The sequence below is a fragment of the Lichenostomus cassidix genome, chromosome 2 (genome assembly GCF_008360975.1).
Source record: "Lichenostomus cassidix isolate B80296 chromosome 2, HeHo_3.0, whole genome shotgun sequence".
Lineage (NCBI taxonomy): Eukaryota > Metazoa > Chordata > Aves > Passeriformes > Meliphagidae > Lichenostomus > Lichenostomus cassidix.
Window position 1 is genome coordinate 10,292,292 of NC_139482.1, and position 20,473 is coordinate 10,312,764.

A 20,473-nucleotide genomic window follows, 5' to 3' on the forward strand; every position below is an offset into this window, starting at 1 on the left:
AATATATTAATTTTAAATTAGGAAAAAAAATAATCAGGAGAATCAGGTTTGATTAATTAAGAAAACCCACACCTCTTTTATTGGGTGGGAAACAACTCACACAAAATGCAATGCAGTAAAAAGGAAAGCCAGAAATAATGATAGTGTAACATCAGCCCTTGTGAATAATTCATGGGATACAATTTCATGTTATTTTAAATGGTGCTGCTTCTCTCTCTGATAAGCAATAATTTTATGCTCTTTCTTTACCTTTTTTAACAAATCAGTCAAAAGGATTATCTATTGTTATCTGCAAAAAAGTGTATTTGGAATAATTTTCAAGGCAGCTTAATTGAGCTCTGATCACAGAGGAGGGGTTTTTTTTTTTTTATTTTTAATACCCTCTACTCACAGCCGAATAAGTTCAGGTTTCCATTTCAGGTTTGTTTAGGGAAGGAAAATTTCTTGATGTTACATAGCACTGACAAGTCCTGCATTATTTTCTCTTATCTTCTTCCCTGGCAGCCCTATCACATTCTTAGAATGGCTTTAATTTTGTAATAAGAGATAGTCAAGACATGAAAGGGCAGTGATGCCGGAAAAGCTGCCTGCAGGGATGAGCTGTGGGCACAGTGCTGCACCCCACTGTCCCCAGGCACATCCTTGAGCCCTGTGGGCACTGTCCTGCTAGGCTGCAGCTTACCACCCCGGAGTGGGCAATGTCCCACAGAAAATACTGCTGCCAAACAGTGTTCTCCCCATCTTCTCCCTCAAAAAACCAGGAAAAGGACACATTTCTCTGGAAATTTAAACCATTGTCCCTCTATGCTAGTGCTCACACAGGAGGTAGGTCTGTGGTTAGAAGTGAGAGATGTGTTTAGCCAGGTCCATCAGTCCATTTTCCTCCCAACTTGGTGATGCATCTACAAACCCCTCTACTCTGAGGTTTCAACAGGAGTGAAATCAAGGTGTATGTGCAAGGAGGGAGCTGAGGATTGTGTGGCATGGTGCACCTTGCCTCTTCAGTTTTGATGTAAGATATGCACTCCTGACATGGAGCTCTGCTGTCCCCGGCTCTGCATGGAGAACAAAACCACATCCGATTCAAAAAAAAAAAAAAAGAAAAAAAAGAAAAAAAAAAGAAAAAAAAAGTGTAGCCAAAACAGAAGAACTGTGTACAGCAGGGATGATTAACAGTATGCAGATATCTATTAACAGTATGCATTTAGCTGCCAGCCATAAAGACTCCCTCAGCTCAGTTTTTTCTCTTCATTGTACCATTGGTAGCAATTGTGATCATTTCAGTGACAAACAGGAACCTGGCACTTCAGTAAGCACCCTGGCTGTATCCCCTAGCTCACACTGGGTGTCCCAAAGAATAACCCTGTGGTGGATGGGAGCAGCTGATGTGAAGAGGCTGACTAAAATCTGGGAAGAAAGAAGTATGTTAAAGGCTTAGGAAATGGAATAGCCAAGTGTGAACAAAAGGCAAATACACAGCTGGGAAATAATAAAGAATAAAGAAGTGGCTAGCAGTGAGGTTACAGGTATTTAGGGGCATAAATGGAACATAGTCTTTGAAATACTGGAGTTGCAAAGGGATTTCTTTTCCTGACATCAAACTGTAGGTTATGTGGAACTGAATAGATTGTATTTCTGTGGAAAGAGAGGGTATAGAGGGGACCTCTGAGAGCCTCATATTTTCTTTCTTCCTTTATTAATGTGTTGAGTAATCCTGCCTCTGACTGTGCTGCCTAGGGAAGGCTATTCTTTGCAGTGCTCTTCATCTTCACCAGTGAAGGAGCAGGGACAGTCACAGTCCTCTCTACCCTGATCTCTGGGTGCCTCTCTCTACCCTCTCTCTGACCCCTCTGTGCTGGAAGCAAGAGCCAGGGTATTGTGTGAGAGGCTGTGGCCCTCCTTTCACAGCCAGGCATAGTAAATTTTCCCAAAAACCACAGGGGGTGGGGAGGGGTAAGGGAATGCACTTGTAAACAAATTCCAAATTCAACATCTCTGAAAGAAAAATCTTATGACACAAGCCCATTTTGTACTGTTTGATCACATAATGGGATGCCTGAGAAAGGATTCTTGTGCTAATCCATTTTGCAAGATATTCTTGTGCAGGTCTTTCCATTAAACCTCATTCAAAAGGTGGAATTCCAGTGTGGAACAGAATGGTGAGGAGGTTGCAAAGTGGATGTGATTCAGAAAACAGGGGCAAGATTGCTGGGGGTTGCAGAGAAGAGTGACCCAGTAGAAAAGAGTACAAAAATTGAATATGCAAACTATGAACATGGTATGTGTGTTTCTGAGTATCTGAAAGGTACAAACCCCAAGGAGAGAGGTGAGCACTAAATTTAGAGCAGCAGAACTGAGGTCCTGAGATGACATCAAAGAAAATAAAAGTCAGACTGATAATGTGAAAATTATTAACAATGTGATCTATTAGGTTAGAATGGTCTCCCAAGGTAGTGTTGAAAGCCCATTGCTAATTGATGAATTTAAATCTAGACTGGAAAAAGCACTTGGGAACATTCTTGTACTTGCAAGGAAATGGGCTGGATGACTCAGTGGTCTTTCCCAGTTCTAATTTCTATGGTCCATTTCTTTCCTCCCCTCAGTGGACTGAAAGGATGAAATCCCATCAGCTTTGCTTCTGAGGAGTGTGGAAGGAGACAGTGCTGTGTTTGTGAGCACCAGTGCCCTTTACCTTCCCTTCCTTTCCTCAGCTGGGCTTTGGAAATCCAGAGGGGGAGGAGGGACAGTCAGCCCAGCCCCTGCATGCTTCACCCCCATACCATATGCTGAAGGATTTTTTTAAAATCTGAATTGATAGTGGCAGAATCAAGGCTATTTGAGGGCTCTTTCCTTTCATGTGAATTTGAGTACTGTTTTTCTCCTCAGGAAGAGAGCTTGCACATAATTCTTAATTTTAAAACAGGACTGAACTGCACTTTCCTGCCATGTCCTGACTGCAGATGTCTGTGTTTCTCTAATAAATGCTGTGCCACTGATATTAAGTAAATTGACAATCTTAGATGCTAGTAAGATTCTTAACTGCAATGAGAAAGAATGAAATCTTGAATATGGTTTTTGGCATATAAGTGCAGGAGGAACTAATATTATGTGGGGTGTTTTTCTTTCTTTTTTTTTTTTTTAATCTTTGATGTACATGCATCTAAAAACATCTTCCTATGTGTTTTACTAGGTCAGTAAAGTGAAAGCAATGGTTGCCAAGCCTTTATTTACCAAAGAATTTTTTTTTTTTTAGGATGAGATATACTCTTGGTATTGACATTGGGACAACTTCCAGTTTACCTTTTCATAGACTAAAGTCTGACCTTGCCAGCTCCTTGCTTGACACACTTAGAAAACAGAAGTGCCTATTTTTAATTTCCATGTTTTATGCTAATTGTTATACCCATCCTGGTGCCCAATGCAATTATATGTGACACAGAGCCAGGGCCTTGTCTGCATCCAGATTTTGAGAGGTGTTCCAATCAGAAAAACACATTAAACAGCAGGAATGGAAAACTGAATTCAGAGAGAGTAAATGGTCAGGGAGGTAAAAAGGCTTGGTGTCTGAGATGAGAACCAGAGTAACCAGTGGGCACAGTGGGAGCTGAAGCTCCCAGAAAGCAGCAATACAATGTGCTGGAGACGCCTACAGCTTCTTCAGCTGCTGAAAAGTGAGGGATACAGTTCCCTTCTCACTTGGGTGATTTTCCTGTGGAGCTGCCTAAAACTGCTGATATGAGAGGGGTGTTTTCTCTTCTTCTTTTTGAGCCACCAAAAAGCTAAGAATTAGGTTAGACAATAGAAGAGGCTGTTGTGTGTGGGGTTGGGTGCTCACCTCCAAAAGTCAAGCTCTGGTTCTGTACTTACTCCCAGCTGGTGCATGCTTTCTCCCTGTTTTTTATGTAAAATATGTAATTTGCCCTGGAGATTTCTCCCTGAATCTGTTTTTTTCCTACTCTGTGCAAGACTACATGACTGTGTCCCATCTCATATTTTCTGTTTCTAAGTAATCTATCTTCAACTCCTTTCTGTTCCTTAGCATTAATTTAACAGAAAAGATGAAGAAACACTCAATATTTCTCTTGTAGGGGGAGTACCTGCAGTGCCTAAACCCACTTTTTTATAGAATTGATATCTCTGGTGGAGCCAGACTTTTAACAACAAAACCTCGAATGTCCTTTGAGCTGGAATTTGGAAACCTAAATCTCTTGAGATGCAAGAATATGAGATTATGCCCATTATAGGTGCACATTACAAAATCCAGAAATAGAGTCGCAGCTGTGGAAACAAGATAGTCTTATGGGGTGCAGAATTATTTATAGAGAATCTTAAGTTTATTGGTTTGGGGTTTATAAGCAGAGGAAAACAGATTTCTGAGAAAGAGTGACATACATGGTTCCCAACTACATATCTAGTAGAAAAACGGTCATTTACTGGTGATGTGTCAATCTTGGCATATGAAAGAAGTTGATAATGTTTACAAGAATGTCAAATGACTTTGGGCCATGTCCTTAAGAACATCAGGCAGCAGTAGGTGAAGAGACTTCGTGATATTTCCAACAGGATGTCAGCAGTTTGGGCACCCAGTTTTGAGTTCAGAAGTTTCAATTCTCATTGAAACACTGAATATCACTTGGACCAGGTTTTCAGCATCCATCTAATTATGAAAATGGGACCTAAGAGCCTAAATTATTCCTGTGCACCTCTTCTTGAGGGAATCTGCTCTGGACACTAATCTGTAAATCATTCACATTTTCTCTAACTGGCTTGGCTACTCAAGTGCAGCATGGGATGGAGCAGATTGATACTTTACATACAGCCTGAATGTTCTACTATATTCTACTACTTTGCAGCTTTCTTACTTATACTAAGGATTAGAAATCATTTGGACATCAGTATTTCTTATTGTACTTAAACGTCAGGCTTTGTGAATCTTAATGTGACTGGAAAGATCCACAGAGACATATTGTCAACTTTACTTTTTTCTGTTATTCCACTTAGCGATGATTAAGATCCATTCCATGGGATACAGATGATAATTTCCCATCTTTTATCACAGCATGAAATTGCTATTTAGGGCTCTTTTGTCCAGTTCATCATTATTTCATACAAGATAACAGAGAAGACCTCCTAATTTGCTTTTAACATCAAAATGATTGTCAGCCTTAAAAAAAAAAATATATATATATATATGGAAGAGAGAAAATTGAAGTGAGAAATCAACTCATAACCCTTTTCTATGAATGCTACGCTGCTTTGAAAAGAACTGAACTTTCTTAATGCTTCATTTTTAACAGAAAGCATGACAAAAAGTTCCTATCAGTATTTAAACTGCTAAGATTTGTCAAACACAAATGGGAAAATTGTGTTTAAATAGCAGTTTCATTTTGTCCCTAATGATTATGGGAGGCTTTTTTTTTTTTAAACTTTTTTTGCAAAGAGGACCTCAGCAATAACAGATCATCTCTTTACTGAGTGACAGGAATTCTTTACTTTGCCTGGTGATTTCAGGTAGAGCAGAGGCCAAACTCTCTCTGTGGGGCAAATAAACAGTGTGAATGCCCCCAGCCTCTAGATCACAGCACTCCGTGCAGCTCACACCTCCCACCCTGCTCTGCTGTGCCCTGGGACTTCCCATCTTCCAGCTCTGGGGGACAGATAGCACTGCCCACACTCTCTCCTCATGCCCTGTGTGCTGGTAAAGGTGGCAGCCCTGCCTGGAGACCCTTGGTGGGACCACAGTGGCTGCTCCTGTCACCCCATTAATTTGTGACTCTGGGCTTTGGGTCTGAAGGTGCCTGAGAGTGCTGTGGTTTTGCATTTGTTGCCTGGTGCCTCAACTTTTTCAAATAACAAGACCAGCAACAGCAACAACAACAATATTAAAAGCTACCTCTCCCTGAAAACTTTTCAGAGGAAATGTACAGCAAGCCAGTGAGTTAAAATAAGATGTCCAAATTGCACCTGAGAGACAGAAGGATGGGGAGCTGGTGGGTCACCTTTCCCTGACAACAAGAGACATCAAGAAACAGCTTCTGTTGAAATGAAATATTGGTTGATCCTGGCCAAGAGCCAAACACCCACACAGCCTCTTGCTCATTCCACTCTCCTGTGGGACTGGGAAGAAACAGAAGGAAAGCAAGACTAATGGATTGAAATAATGATAGCTCATGCTTGCTTGGCAAGACAAACATCATAAAACCAATTTTCTCCCCCTTCTCCTTTCCCCAAACTTTTACTGCTGAGCACAGTGTCCTGTGGCAAGAAATACTCCCTCTGTCAGCTGAGGACACCTGTCCTGACCCTGTCCCCTCTCAGCCTCTTGCTCACCTTCAGCTTACTTGCTAGGGATAGGGATAGGAGCGAGTGATAAAGTCTTGACTTGCTTGGGCTTTGCAAGTCCAGCAATAGCTAAAACATCAGTGTTTTCAACCACATTTTAGCCACAAATGCAAAGCACAATGAGGGAAGGTAACTCCTTGCATCACATTCCTGCTCTGAGCTGATGCTTTCTGACATTTGACATGCTGTGATCCAGAATTTCTTTTCCATGGGTGAGCTGATATTCTTAATTTACCACATGTGAATTCATCATATCTTCAGAGAAATCAGGAGATCTGCTGTGGATAGTCACTGTGCATTAAAACTTAGACTCTCATTTAAATATTAAGCTACAATAAAAAGTATACCTATTGTTCTACTTGAAGATATTCTCTGGATTAGCTTGCTGTATGTGGAAGATTGGAATGCAGTGTGTTACTTGTTAAACAATTTTTCTTAGAGTCAATCAAACAATTTTTGATAGAACAATCTTCTCTGAGTGTGTTTCAACAAAATTAGAATATGTTAGAGCACTGGCAGATTTCAAATACATTATAACATTTTACATTATAACTATTAAATAATTGACTTAAACTCATCAATCTTTTGAAACATTTAGTTCAAGATCAGTTATGTGAGTTTTTTTGTTATTATTATATTCAATTATTATATTATATCAGATAAGATCATATCATCTGGCATCTAGTGTGGTAATTTGCTCCTGCTTAGGCAGATTTTTTCAAGATTATCTTGATGTCTGCTAATCAAATGTTTTGAAAACATACTCTGACAAAAATGCATGGAGATGTTAATTGTCATCAAAATTCAGAGCAAGGCATTTCTAAATGCTTTGGACTGCCTGTTTTACTGACTAGAAATTTATTACTGCAGAACATTCTCAGTCAGTCAATAACATAATTTCCCACATTTTTTTTCTTTCTTATACATTGGAATTTGCCCTGGGTGCTACAGTGTAAGTCAATTACAGTGCCCAAATGTAACTCTCTTTGGTTTCCCTGGGAAATTGAAATGACAGAAAAAATGTCAGAGTTCAGAAAAAGAAAACCAATCTAGCACATTTCTTTTTTGTCTGTAGAGATCTTGCATTATCTTAACAGCAGTTACCACAGAATCACATTGTGCTTTCTACCAGCTTTGTCTGAAAACTGTACAAGCACAGATAAATCTGCTTCTAGTCAGGATGGCATTAAATTGAAATGAAGGTAAAAAAAAATCAGTTTTTGTCACTTATGGTACCAAATGCAACAAGACATTTCCAGATTTTTTTTTTGTTTTGTTGATGTCATTAGTAAACTATTTGCAGAGTTCTAAGATGGATTCTGCCAATTTTTTTGCTAAAAACATGGGGAATTGGTACTCATTTGAGTGCTTGATGTGAAAAACCTGCCTGTGCCATCTTCCAAAGGAGTGTGTTGAGGTCCTTGCTACTTCTGGGAATGATGGTGAAGAAGAGACCACAATTCTACAACCTTATTGCAGAAAATAATGACACAAATGGCAGATGATTCATCTTGTTATGGTTGGCTGAGATTCTTGTGCTGGAAAGAACTCAAATCTTCCTGGAGAATGTACTAAGATAAGGCCATTTCTAGCTTTGCATCTTCTCTGAATAACCTTATATCTGCATGTTGCTTTTTTGGGTTCCACGAAAACCAGTGAGATATTGACAAATTGGATGGCTGACAGACTGAATGAATTCATGAGAGGGAATTCAGAATCGAAAAAGAGAAGCCTTGAGGGAAATAATTTGTGAACATAAGTAAAATTATACTTTGTCTTAATGCTGACTAAGATGAAATATGAAACAAAAATTTGTAAAATCCCACTAAGGGCATGGGTCTCATGAAAAGAAACAAATAGCATAAGGACACTTTCAACCCTTCCCTGAAGAAGAGACAGACAACCCCAACTGCCCAGAAAGGCTAAGCAAGTCTGGAAGTGCCCTTTCCTTTCCCTAGCACTGTGTTCACTTAGCAGTCATGACTTGTGGAATTATGACTCCTTCCAGTGGCTGCTCTTCTCATATGGTGTGGGGCTTTAATCTGCTTTTTTGGACATGTAGAAATAAGGCTGCAGTGGCTCTATCATGCTTTATAAAGCTGGTATAGACCTGGGCTAAAAATGCAGGGGTAGTTCCTTGGCAAAATAGAACGGGATGAAGTTCCTACAGGCATTTCTTACAATTCTTACACTGAGTAAGTGTAACCTCTCCTGTTCCCTTCCCCTAAATGTGGTTAAAGCAACAATTCTTGGCTCCTGTAGCTTAGTTTCTTATAAAAAGTATATTTAAACATTCTTTTTTGTGGTTCTGCTTTGAAAGAGCTCCTCTAAATAAACTACAGCACTTTGTTTAAGTCTGATGAGAGCCACAGTCAAGAAATCTGACAATGACATGGCAGCTGGTATGCTGGGTCTAGTGTGCATCTTTCACAACCCAAAGTCAATCACACTTCCTTTTTATTTTCCTTCATACTGAATATGATTGCTTATTCTTTTCACATCAGAAAGGAGATGCTCAGCACAGAAATCTTATCTGCATTTATGCTCTGTGGTTGGAAAGGATCCATCAGAAAATCCTGTCTACATCCTGCTGTCTTGCAACATTCACAACTGTCCCTATTGAATCTACCTAACGTAAGTGTTGAGAGGAAGGAGTAAGACAAGCCTGGATGAATTATACATGCCTCTCCCCTCTGAGCTTATCCTCTCATTTCTGTACTGGACCCACTGCTCCATGTGTCAGAGTGAGGATGAAGTTTATGGAAGCATCTCCACTGCTGACATCCTCATAAATACTGAGGTGCCCCAACTGAGGTGTGCTTGCAAAAAAAGAAAGACCATCTATGCAACAGTTTCATCAAAGCACTAAAGGTTTCCATACAGCCTGTGTCAATCAGTTAAGTCTGAACAGGAGTGAATACCAAATTTTGGCCCTGCTGGTAAGTGTAAGTATTTCCCATGGCTAGAGAAGAGCAGAACTAAAATTATGCATGCTCTGGGTCTGTTTCTTTAGACTGGAAAGGACATTTGCTTCTGTTGCAAGTCTAAAACAATAGTTTGTGGTAGCCTTTTGCAACAAGAGCTTGGTGTTTCCAGACCTTAGAAATTAATTAATAAATAATACTACTTTTATTGATAGCTAACTCTCTCCCCCATCCGTAAGGAAATGAAAAATTGGAGAGGTCTGCTTTTGTCCTGCAAACAAAGCAACGTAGCGACATATTTATGAATAAATCTTTAACTCTGTTGCCAATATTTTTGTGTGAACTTACTTGAGATGTAAATTTTTAATGCTTCTTTTCACTGCATTACTATTTATTTTTCTGTGTGGGCGTAAAGTCATCCTTCAGTATTGTGAACCAGGTAAATAATGTATTACTTAGTCATGAAAAATGCCAGAGGAAAATAAATGAGAGGATATCTTACCTTTGGTCATCACAATGCCTGCAAGAGTTTTGTGGCGTGCGTGCATGGAAGTGAAATTGTCTGTCAGTTCCTGGAACTTCTGTGCAACCATTTGGTATACGGAGTCAGCAAAATCCTGGAAGAGACAGTCAGAAAGAATTTTTTCACTTCTTTGATTGAGGAAACTGGGCATTTCTGCAGATTAGTCACCTGATGTCAGCTGCTGAGAGATCCACTTTAGAATTAAACACCTATCTGAGTAAAGATAAAATGAGTATCCCTCCTTTGACTTCCTACATCATCCTCAGAAATGGCAAAATGAACTGCATGAAAGCTAAGAGACCCATACTGACTAAGACTGGGGGTAAAGGGAGAAGATTTCAAGGCTGGCCTTTTTTCTGTCTCCTAAGACACCGGTCCAGGACCAGTCCACAGGAGCTTAAAGCACTTTATTATAGTTAGCTAAAGAGGTGGACATGTGTCCTATGACACCACTTATTTCCATGAGCCCCCTGAAAATTTCCCACTGAAGACTGAGAGCTGAGCTGAGGCCCGGTTTATCAGTAAAAACCACCTATTTCAGCATTCAAAGGGAGTTTTTTATGACTCACAGCTACCAAAGCAAAGCTATCAGCTCAGGAATATCCCAGAAGAGCACCATGATGTGGCTAGCACAGGTCTTTCCCATGAGAACTTTCTCCTGTGTTTTATAAACAAAGATAAAGTTTGGATGTTATTGAAACAGTGTCTCAAGATTTGGACAGTTCAGGCCTGGCCAATCGGGCCTAGGGAGAGGTTTCTGACTGACCAATCTGGGTGACCTCTGAAAAGTCTGTATAAGTTGGAATCAAAATAATAAAGCTCTCTTTTCTATGCCACGCTGAGAATCAGGGATTTCTTCTCTGCTAGCGGTTCAACAGCGACACCATGATCCATCCTGCTTCTACCTTGAGACCACTGGGTGGAAGGGGAATCTCTGCTTGCATATCCTACCAAAGATGCTGCTTGCAGTTCATGGGGGTGTAGAAGTCTGGGATGGTCTGGTCTGCCATGTCTTCTCCTGAGCATGGCAGCTTTGTGGGAAGGTCAAATTTTCCCATGGACTGGGCACTGGAGAGTGTGTGGTCAGTGTGAGTGAGTCCAGTTACCAGGGAGAGTCTTGGTAAGCTGGTTACTAAAACAAAGCAGGTTAAAAAGGTCTAGAAACTGAATTCTGCAGACTGCACATGGATGAGTGTGAACCTAAACCAGCTCTGGTGCTTCTGAGAGCACCATGACTTGGAATGATTCCCTGCTGCAATGTTTGGTATCTTTTCATTTACTTAATCTCTGCACTTTGTTTTGCTCAGAGCCTCTCAAGCATACATTAGAGATAAGTCAGTGGAACATTCTTTGTGAGCATGAGTTGTTCTTAAAGGGCTTTGCAAGCCTGAACATAAAAAAGTAACATCCAAAGGATTGTTTTTTTTCACTAGCATTTTGATTTCTTATAGGGGACCAAGCTGTAACTACAAATCCTTCTGGAATTTGTAGTTCAATCCAGTTCCTGGGAGCTGGAGCTCACTCTGGGGTGCTGACAGAGACCTCCTGGTGTCCTGAAATCTGGTTACCCCTAAATGATTGTGCCTTTGTTAGGAAAAGTGGCTCAACCAAACAACAATTCCATTTTTACCCCTGGTGTTGGGATATGCTACCTGGGGGGAGGTACTGGTAAAACAGGAGCCCTTTCATTCAGCTGGTTTCAGTAAATGTGGTCATGGCACACATGGAGGAGAGGCTGAGTCTGATACACAACTTCCCTCACCCCGTAATATCCACAGCCACGTGGAAATAAGGAAATGTATTTAAGAAAATCATATTCATTCTTCTGCTCCACAGACTGTTAGAGGTGATGAAAACATGTTGGTGTAAAACAGTATTTTAAACTGGAAGAACACACTACTATTTTCCAGAGGAAAGCAGGTTCTAACTCACAAATATCAGTAATGCTACAACCATTAAGTGCCTCTGCAGGCTGTACACCATATGTTTCTACAGTTTGTTGTGGAAATTCAGCTTAATTTAAAAACATTATTATGGCAAGTATAAAGAAATCTAATTAAATACAACATAACAACAATTAGGCAAATCCCTTTTCATAAAACCCGGAGTATTTTTTTCTATGTACAGTCCTTGTAAGTGATTGTAATTTGCTCAAATACATAGAGGATAGGATTTCTTTGACACAATAATTTTTCTTTGTTTTGCTAAACCTATCTTTCCAAGGTACTGTTGTGGGAACAAACCATTTGCCCAAAACACAGTTTAATATAACATGGAATAAAATATGCTGTCTTGTTGCAAAAGAAGAAAAGAGGCATAGAAATGGGACATGCATGCAAAATTCCTCACTAGAATTAGGTGAAAACGAAGAAAAATTATCAAGAACAGTTTGACAGTTCCTAAATGGAATTTCACTTTCACTGCATTTATACCTCTTCTAATCTAATTGTCCACAATCACCATGTGAGCGAGGTACTGCTCATACAGTGCCTCTGAAGGATGAATTTTGGGTCAATTCTCATTTGTCAAGCATCAAGGCACCCTTGCGATATAAAGGCAATTATAGTCGCTTTACAGATGAATGAGTGAAGGCACTAAAAGGGTGAGGGGCTGGTCCAGGGGAATAGCACAGAGCCAGGTGTTCTGATTTCCTGATGCTCTGGTTAAGTGCTCAGTGCTGGAACGCTGCCTGTCTTTCATAATATGAAAGTTTGTTTCTCAACTTGTTTTCCCTGCTGAAGAGTGACTTCATCCATAACGGAAAACTAAAGTGTATTTGCAGCACTGATATAACTGGGCCCCATATGGTGGACTGAAAATCTGATCAGCTTTATTTAGACTAGAAAGACAGAGGGGGGGAGAAAAAAGTGTATCTCAATAAAAATATCTGTACCATCACTTAAAGAAAAGAATCAAATCATAAATTTCATCTGCTGCTGTACTGCAGTCCAATCCATGCCTGCATTTCTAGTGTACCCTCCAAATCTGCATCCCAGGGCATTTTGTGCTCATTAAGAGTTAATTAGCTTAGAGGCACATACAATTCCTAAAAGAATAATTTTAAAAATGCTAAACAGAACAAATAACTCTTAACTTTGGATTTAGAAATTCCCCATAGTCAGAGCTTTCCTTACTTCATTTGGCAGTTGGTTCCAAAGCCAGAGAGCAAAGAGACTCACTAAAGGCAAACTAACGACATTACTTCAGATAACATTTAAGGACGATAAGAAATTCGGCATTTGCTGATCTCAAGGAGTGACCTGGGACATTAAAGAACAGCAAATCCATTAAATATGAAGCCTCTTAGCTAGAATAAGTCAGGCGAACACTTTTTTGTCTTGAATCCTTTGCCGAAAAGGATGCCAGTGAAACTAATGGAAGCAAAGGAGTAACATGGATGAACCCATGTAGGGTACTGGAAAAACAACCAGGAAGAGAGTCTAAACTGAGAGACCATATCCAGGCTATCATATTGCCCTAAATTTCCAAATGGATATTCCAAAGTAAAATGGAAAGGAGGAAAAGGAGTAGTTTATTCTTTAGATGGAGAAAAATAAGAAAGGGGTGCATGGCTCAGCCCTGTAAGGGATTGGATACCCTGAGGATGGATCCTTGTAGTGCAGCACTGATTTCAGAGCCTTGAATTCTCTGGCCCTGGAAGCTGTGGCCCAGTGGCAGGGCTGGGTATGGCACTGGGTTCCTTACCTATCCCCATCCATGCAGCACCCTGCCTTCCCCCTAGCACACACCAGAGCAGCTCTTTGGCTTGACCTAGTTCTGTGAAATGAAATCAGTGATGGCATTTCTGCCTATTTAGAGCCTTTAGATTGGCTCTCAATGCTTTTATGAAACCTTAACTGGTTACAAGCACATCTAATGCACACAGGGCAGATATGGTGGAGATAATAGTTGGTACATTTACCCCAGTCAGTTTAGAATCACAGATTTCATTCCAGTTATTTTCTAGTTTTACTTTTAAACAATAATCCTAGACTACTAAGAGATACATATCCAGATGGTTATTCCTGAGGGCATATAAACCAGAAAAATCCAACTATTTACAGCTATTGTAAGTCTCATTGAACTTTTAGGATCCAGGCTGTACTATATTAACTGCCACCAGAAGTAACTTCTACACCATACGCAAAAGGAATGGTTCTTTTCTTCTATCAAAACAATCTCAGAGCAAAGTTGTGTTTGGTGATACCACAGCTCCTACTGCCAGATATGAGTGAAAATAAAAGTCTCCATCTGGAGTAAATACAAGAGCCAAATACGTCTTGGCAGCTTCTGAACAGCTATGATGTTGGTAGAAGAAAAAGGGAACATTTCTGAAGATGAGGAAAAAATAAGAGTGGAAACTTGCCTTGTGAAAGAGAAATTCAATGCAATTAATAGAGGTGGATGCAATTGCTCTGATCATGTAATGGCAGAGAAATTGAAGCTTGGAGCAGGGGGACAAGAAACAAAAAAGATAGAGACAGTCAGAACTCTGACATTTTTTTCCAAGAGTTTTTAAAAAATCCTCTGCTTTGATTTGTGTGCTATCAAAATCTTACTTTTCATAGGTCCTCACATATATTATTCTGTACTAAAAATATTTGTCTCAGAGACAAATGTCAGTCTTGTGAATACAGTGAGTGATATGAGTAAGACAAAGAAGACTGCTGGACCTCGTCCAGGGGCAAATCTGCCCTTGAGTGCACTCAAACCTTGCACATTGCCTAAATGCCCACTATCTCTGATGGAAGCAAGTTTCTTGCTCAGGCAGCTGGCAGAAGAAAGAAAACATAATGCTAAACTGCTCACTGAGAGATCCTGCAGTACTTAATGAGCTATATTTTAACACATACAAGGAGGCTGGAAAAATGAAAAATAGATCCCATTACTATTAAAACTGCACTGTGTTATCTGAAGTATTAATCTGTCCTTGATTACTATATCAAATTACTTGTGTTATTCACAAAGGAAAATCAAAATTTAGATCATACCATTACAGAATCAAAAACTTTTAGTGATTTCTTGGCACTAATATTTCAAATGGTATAAATAATTAAATGTGTTCGAGTTTGCAATGGGAGTCTTCAGGGTAAAACTGACATTCAACAGGAATAGTAAGGATATTAAAATCAATAGATTATAAAGGAGAAAGCCTTTAGTAAACATTTTCTATTGAAATCCTGTCTTAGGGTTTATAGGGTTGAAATATCAAAAAGGTTAGATTTGCATATGGATGGGAAGAAATATTCTACTATACAGATATCACTAAGGGCCCTGTTTTTGCTCTCTCCCAAGTACTTTATTTCCAGAATTTCACTGACATTTGGGGGCTAAATGTTGAACACGATGCATGGGGATCAGGTTGAATTAAGTTCACAACTCTCTTCACAGATAAAAGAAGATGCACACCTAGTTCTTTTCACTGTCTGAGAGGGAAACACACACTCATCGACAGCTGGAGTTTGTGTGTTTTTCCTGCAGAGAACTCTCACTAAATGGCCGGGGAGGAAAACTCAGTACAGAGATCAATCCGGCAGAGCTGCTCCTGCTCAGGCTGCATCGCAAATCGCTACACAACACATTTTTTTTCCCAGGCTTGTAAATAAGTTTGCTGTAGTTAGTTGGAGATTCATTGATAAGTGATTGTACCCTCGAGTCAATGAATTAGTCAGGCTCTTCCCAGGTACTACATAATCTTCAAGATTCAGCCTTGAGAAGAGAAATAGCTGAGGGTTGTGGGTTGCCTTACATCATCAGTCTTCTGGCATCACTTTAGTGCCAGGGGCTCCCCCAGCACAGGGAAGGGGGCTGGACAAGGACCTAGAGGAATGGAGAGGCAGGATGACCTCTGGGAGAAAGGAAGGAAGGAAGCAAGCAAGCAAGCAAGCAAGCTGGTCACAGGCATGGGGTTGCAGGCTGGACTCATTCCTTGCCCTCCTTCCTGGCGGCCTTGGTGCAAACCACTTGCTTTGCCATGAGCCCATCTTATCCAGAGGTAAAAGGGGACAATTTTTACCCACCCTTCAGAGAAACTGTGAGGCGAAGGGCACTGTCAGTGATGAGACACTCCAAGCAGAGTCATGCAAGGACCTCAGCATCCAGTCTGGAGGCTGCAGTCCACAGCCCATCATAACTCAGACTTCCTTCAGCATGAACAGGCGTTTGCAGAATATTACTCAAAGAACAAGGCACTGCCAAGGAATTCATCATGGCTCTTTCCTTGAGATGTGCAGTAATTATTTCTCTCTGAGCATAACTCCTACAGTATTGATCATTATGTCTGGTTCTGGCTTACCCCTCAGGGTCAGCGTATATGGGCTTTGTTTTATCTTAGATGGCCGTGGTTTTATTTTGCCTGGCTGTAATGTTTCATTTTAGCTGAGCGTGCTCATATGTCCTGTGCACATCCTGACTCAGAGAGGTCTTCTCAGTCATGCTTCTTGGAGAGGGTGGAGTGTGTGCTGCATGTGGCAGCAGCTGGGTACATATTTCCACATCGAGTTTCTAATGAAAACTCCAATAATGCACTTCTGACACAGAATATCCTCACAGTTTTCTTATCAAGATTGATGAGGAAGATCAACTGGCCCTATTGATTCAGTCAAAAGAATCACTTTCACCACCCTCCCCCATCTGTTCATAGTTCTATTACAAATGTTTTAGCTACATATGATGCTGAGCTACCTCAATGAATTCTTTGTTTCTCTGATCATCATATGTCCCAAATTTGCTCTGTATTTATGAAGGCTCCTCAGTGGCTTAGCTGACCTCGGCTGACTTGGCCAGCTTGTCCAGACTGTGCAATCAGCTCCTGGGCTCAGAGTGATTATTTGCTGTCTACTTCCCTCTCCTCCCTCACCCCCGCTGGAGGCTGATTGCTCTGCTAATTTCCCAGGCCCCAAAAAACATATTTGCCTCCACGCTGTTGCTTCTATCATTAGTGATCATTTACTAAATATCAGCAGTGTGCTGGCTGCTGTGTGAGGCAGACTTTGAACACAGTCCCTGTGTGGCAAACAGAAGAATGATAAAATACCCCAAAAGACCCAAGAATGGGAGTCGAAAAAGAGAATTCCTTCTCTCACCCATTTTTCTTTTGTGTCTCCCAGTAAACTCAGAGCTTTATGAAAATGATAGCACTGCCTGTGATGGATTTGGGGGGATACAGCATGCATGATGAAATTAAGATGAGAAAAGGTGGAATGGAAGGATTAGTTAAGGTCCATCTTTGGCAAATCTCAGCATTAGGTTTCCCAATGACTTCTTTAGGTTTTAGATTTGACTCTATTTTAAAGAATGGGAGGTCTACCAAAAGACATGTAATCAGATTTTGATGAATTGTTTACACATCCAGCATATGATCCAGCAATGTTTAAAGGATGCAGTAGGTTTCTCACTTATTGTGTTTCTTGAGTAGCTAAATGCCACCTGAAAGTCCTCTACTGAATCTGACACTTTTTTATTAGGGACCACAAAAGCCTCCTGATAAAATTTATTTCAAATATTTTCAGTGAAATTTTTAGTCATAACTGGCAAAGAGGTACTGTGACAAAGTTCACAGAGAGTTTTCTTAAAATGTTGAATTTTTACACACAAATACCAAGTTTGAAATGGGGGACTCACACCCCAAGTTTTATTGGGGCATTTGAGGGGGGATGGGAAGGGACAAATTTAGAAATCAATAGCTATGATATTCTTCCATAATGAAAAATTTTCTGAATTTGTACCTGAGTACAAATGGGATCTGAGCACTATGGGATGCTGTAAATTAGATTAATCAGTGTTAAATATCTCAAAAGAAATGTGTAGCCACAGTAGGAAGTATAAAGATCAAAGTGAAATTTATTCTACAAGCTCAGTGAAAAAAATTGGTCTATTTTCTCAATATATCCCTTGACTACAGGGAATCAATCAAACAATATAATGTATCTTTTTATTTGTTTCAGAAACCCCTGGAGTGACTGAAAGAAAATAGAACACATAAAATAAGCATACTATTGAAAAAGGAAACACTGTCAAATCCAAATGCCCCAGCTCCTCTGAAAAGCAAGATTTTCTGTTTAGTAGGAAAACATTTTGCATATAGGTCTAATTAGAATCTTTAAATTCACATTAGAGTGCTAATGTTAGGATTCTAACACATGGGCTTCTCTATTTGAGGTTGATTTATTGCTGTCTGCATTCATCTTGCTCTAAAGAGATGCTACCAATAGGTAGCATTTCAATGAATTTAGAGGAAACAAACTTTTCCACTGACATGAACAGTTGTTCCCTAAAAGAGGCCGTGCTAGTTGCCAGCTCTGCTCCTTCTGCATACAGCTCTGGTAATGAAGAATGTCCATACCAATTTTACAGAATCATTCCTGAAGTCAATACTGCACCTGCTAACACACACCAGAAAGGAGTGGTTGTTTGTTTGCCTTTTTTTCTTTCCTTCTACTGATCCTTAATCCAAAAGCTGTCTTCCTAGAGAGGCACACATAGGGTTGGCTGCTAGTGCTAAATAATTCAAAAAATGAAATAGTGTTCGCTTTGCAGCCTTGTGCCTGCTTTAGGACAAGCCTCAGGTGTCAAGCTGTTGTACACTACAGATATTAAATTAGCACCAATGGGTTTTCTTTAACTAGATAAAAGCTCTATAAAGCCACCAGTCCAGGAATGGCTAACTCTGTAGAAACGCTTTTACAATCTCTATAAAAAACTAGATTTTAGATTCATATGAGTTGCCTCTCTTTAATAAAATCAATCCTTTATCTGAGAAATGTCTTTTCAGTTTTCAGTTTCCTTGCTTTATCTTTCTTAGGTGCATTAAAATGAATATCCTTTGGAAATTGATGGTGGCAAAGCCCTTGTCACATACAATTCTCTTGGCTGTTCAAGGTCCACTCTCTTCCCAAAGCCCAGCCAGTTAGCAGCTCTTGGGTAAATACCCAAAGCAGGGAGAGAACAGTGCTTACTCAAATCCCTTGAGCATCACTTTGAAAATCTACGCCTGTGTGTTTATGGTTCTCATTAATGGTCTGCGCTATTAAGCTCCTTTCCCGTCACACATGTGCTTTGTTAGATAAAGCAGGGAGCAGGCAGTGTCCAAAACAAATTTAATCTATTCTGAACTGCTGATCCCAGCAAGGCACGGCACGACTCAACTTTCTGAGTCACTGCAGAGCAAGGCATATAATACATTGCGTGGCAATTACTATACAGACATTGGATTTTTCCCTTTCTTGTTGTTAAAGTTCTTACTGTCATTTGCTGTAATGATTCTTGAAATCTGTCTGTAACCTTGCTAATAACCTTTCCCTTGGCTGAGAGGGGTGGTAAGGGGAACTACATTTCCTGTTACATCACCCTTCTCTGGGTTTCTTCTCAAATGTGTAATTAGCAGGGATAGTGCTCATCACCCACCCTGGCTTTGTGCTAGGAGAGGCAGAACATGATTTCACCTGAATCCTCATTGCCACTCAGGCACCCACAGAACCATTTGGGACTGGTGTGTGCCTGGGCCCAGAGTTCAAACAGCCCCTCCCCAATTTGCTGTCCCTGACTGGATAAACACAAGTAATTAACATAACACTGCTGAAATTGAGGTTTTTTTTTTTAATATCTGCCAAGAACATGCATCTGAAGCTAAAAAGTCAATATTACTTTTAGCCCATGATCTAACCTCCAAGTATCACTATCCTATCACCTTCCCCTCCATCTCCACTCAAGAAACTCCTAACCAAGAGTTCACACCTATGACCTGAGAATGTGACCATATTCCTGGGCAAAACCTGTTGCCTCAACAGATTCACCTTTAAGCAAGAGCTCAGGGCCAGGAGCACGAGATCATGGGACTGTAGAGTGGCACTGCATGGGCTGTCCTTCACAGGATAACCTTCCCTTGTGACCATTCCTGTGACAGAGGTGTAAAATATCTGCCTGCAGTTAAGTGCAATGTCACAGCTTTCAGTTAAAGCCCAGCTTTCTTAAAGCAAATAAAATCTTTTAGAAAAATTCCTGATCATGAGAAAATAGTTTTGAGGGATTTATTCTCTGTGGGCAGTAAAATAAGAGCTTCTTGTGAAGAACAAAAGGAAAAAAATGGGTAAACCAAGTAATCAAATTGAAAATTATAATTTCTATTTCTTTACATACTTACAGAAAAATATCAGAGCAATTTGCTTACGCATTGACCAAACCCTTTAAAACCCTAAGATACATAAATATATTTATTCCTGTATAATTGATAATTTAATTGAGAGACAGCCCCCTCCAATATTTTGATCAGATAAGTCAGTGCCAAAGACAAGAAATAAAACGTACAATTCTTCCATTACAGAAAAAAAAAACCAGAAAAAGGCTAATACAAATATGGATATGTTTATTTTACCAGCACACTGTGCTTGAGGAACGATACCTCAAAGCATCTCTAAGGAGGCTGGCAATACATATCTGGGCTCATTTTAATAGCTGTGGGGTAAGAAAAAATCTCCTGAAATTCAGACAGCAATTTCACAGAGAAAAGAGGAGTACCCAGCTTCATACCCAGCTCTCAGAATATATAAAACTGTCTCACCAGTCTGTGTTTCTAAGGTAATCGCTGGTTGTTAGCTCACTTGTTAAGCTGCACATAACCTAAAGGGCACTCCAATAAATTACTTTCAGCATGTTTCTCTCTCCTGCTCTGTTCACAGGGATCCTC

General features: G+C 40.1%; 1 protein-coding gene across 1 annotated transcript in view; it reads right to left on the reverse strand.

Moving 5' to 3' along the window:
• ADARB2 (adenosine deaminase RNA specific B2 (inactive)) overlaps positions 1-20,473 on the reverse strand; it is a 301,734-nt gene that overhangs the window by 49,455 nt on the left and 231,806 nt on the right. The window contains exon 4 of the mRNA XM_085050330.1: positions 9,769-9,883. Coding sequence (XP_084906456.1) covers positions 9,769-9,883 — 115 coding nt within the window. The remainder of the gene's footprint in view (positions 1-9,768; positions 9,884-20,473) is intronic.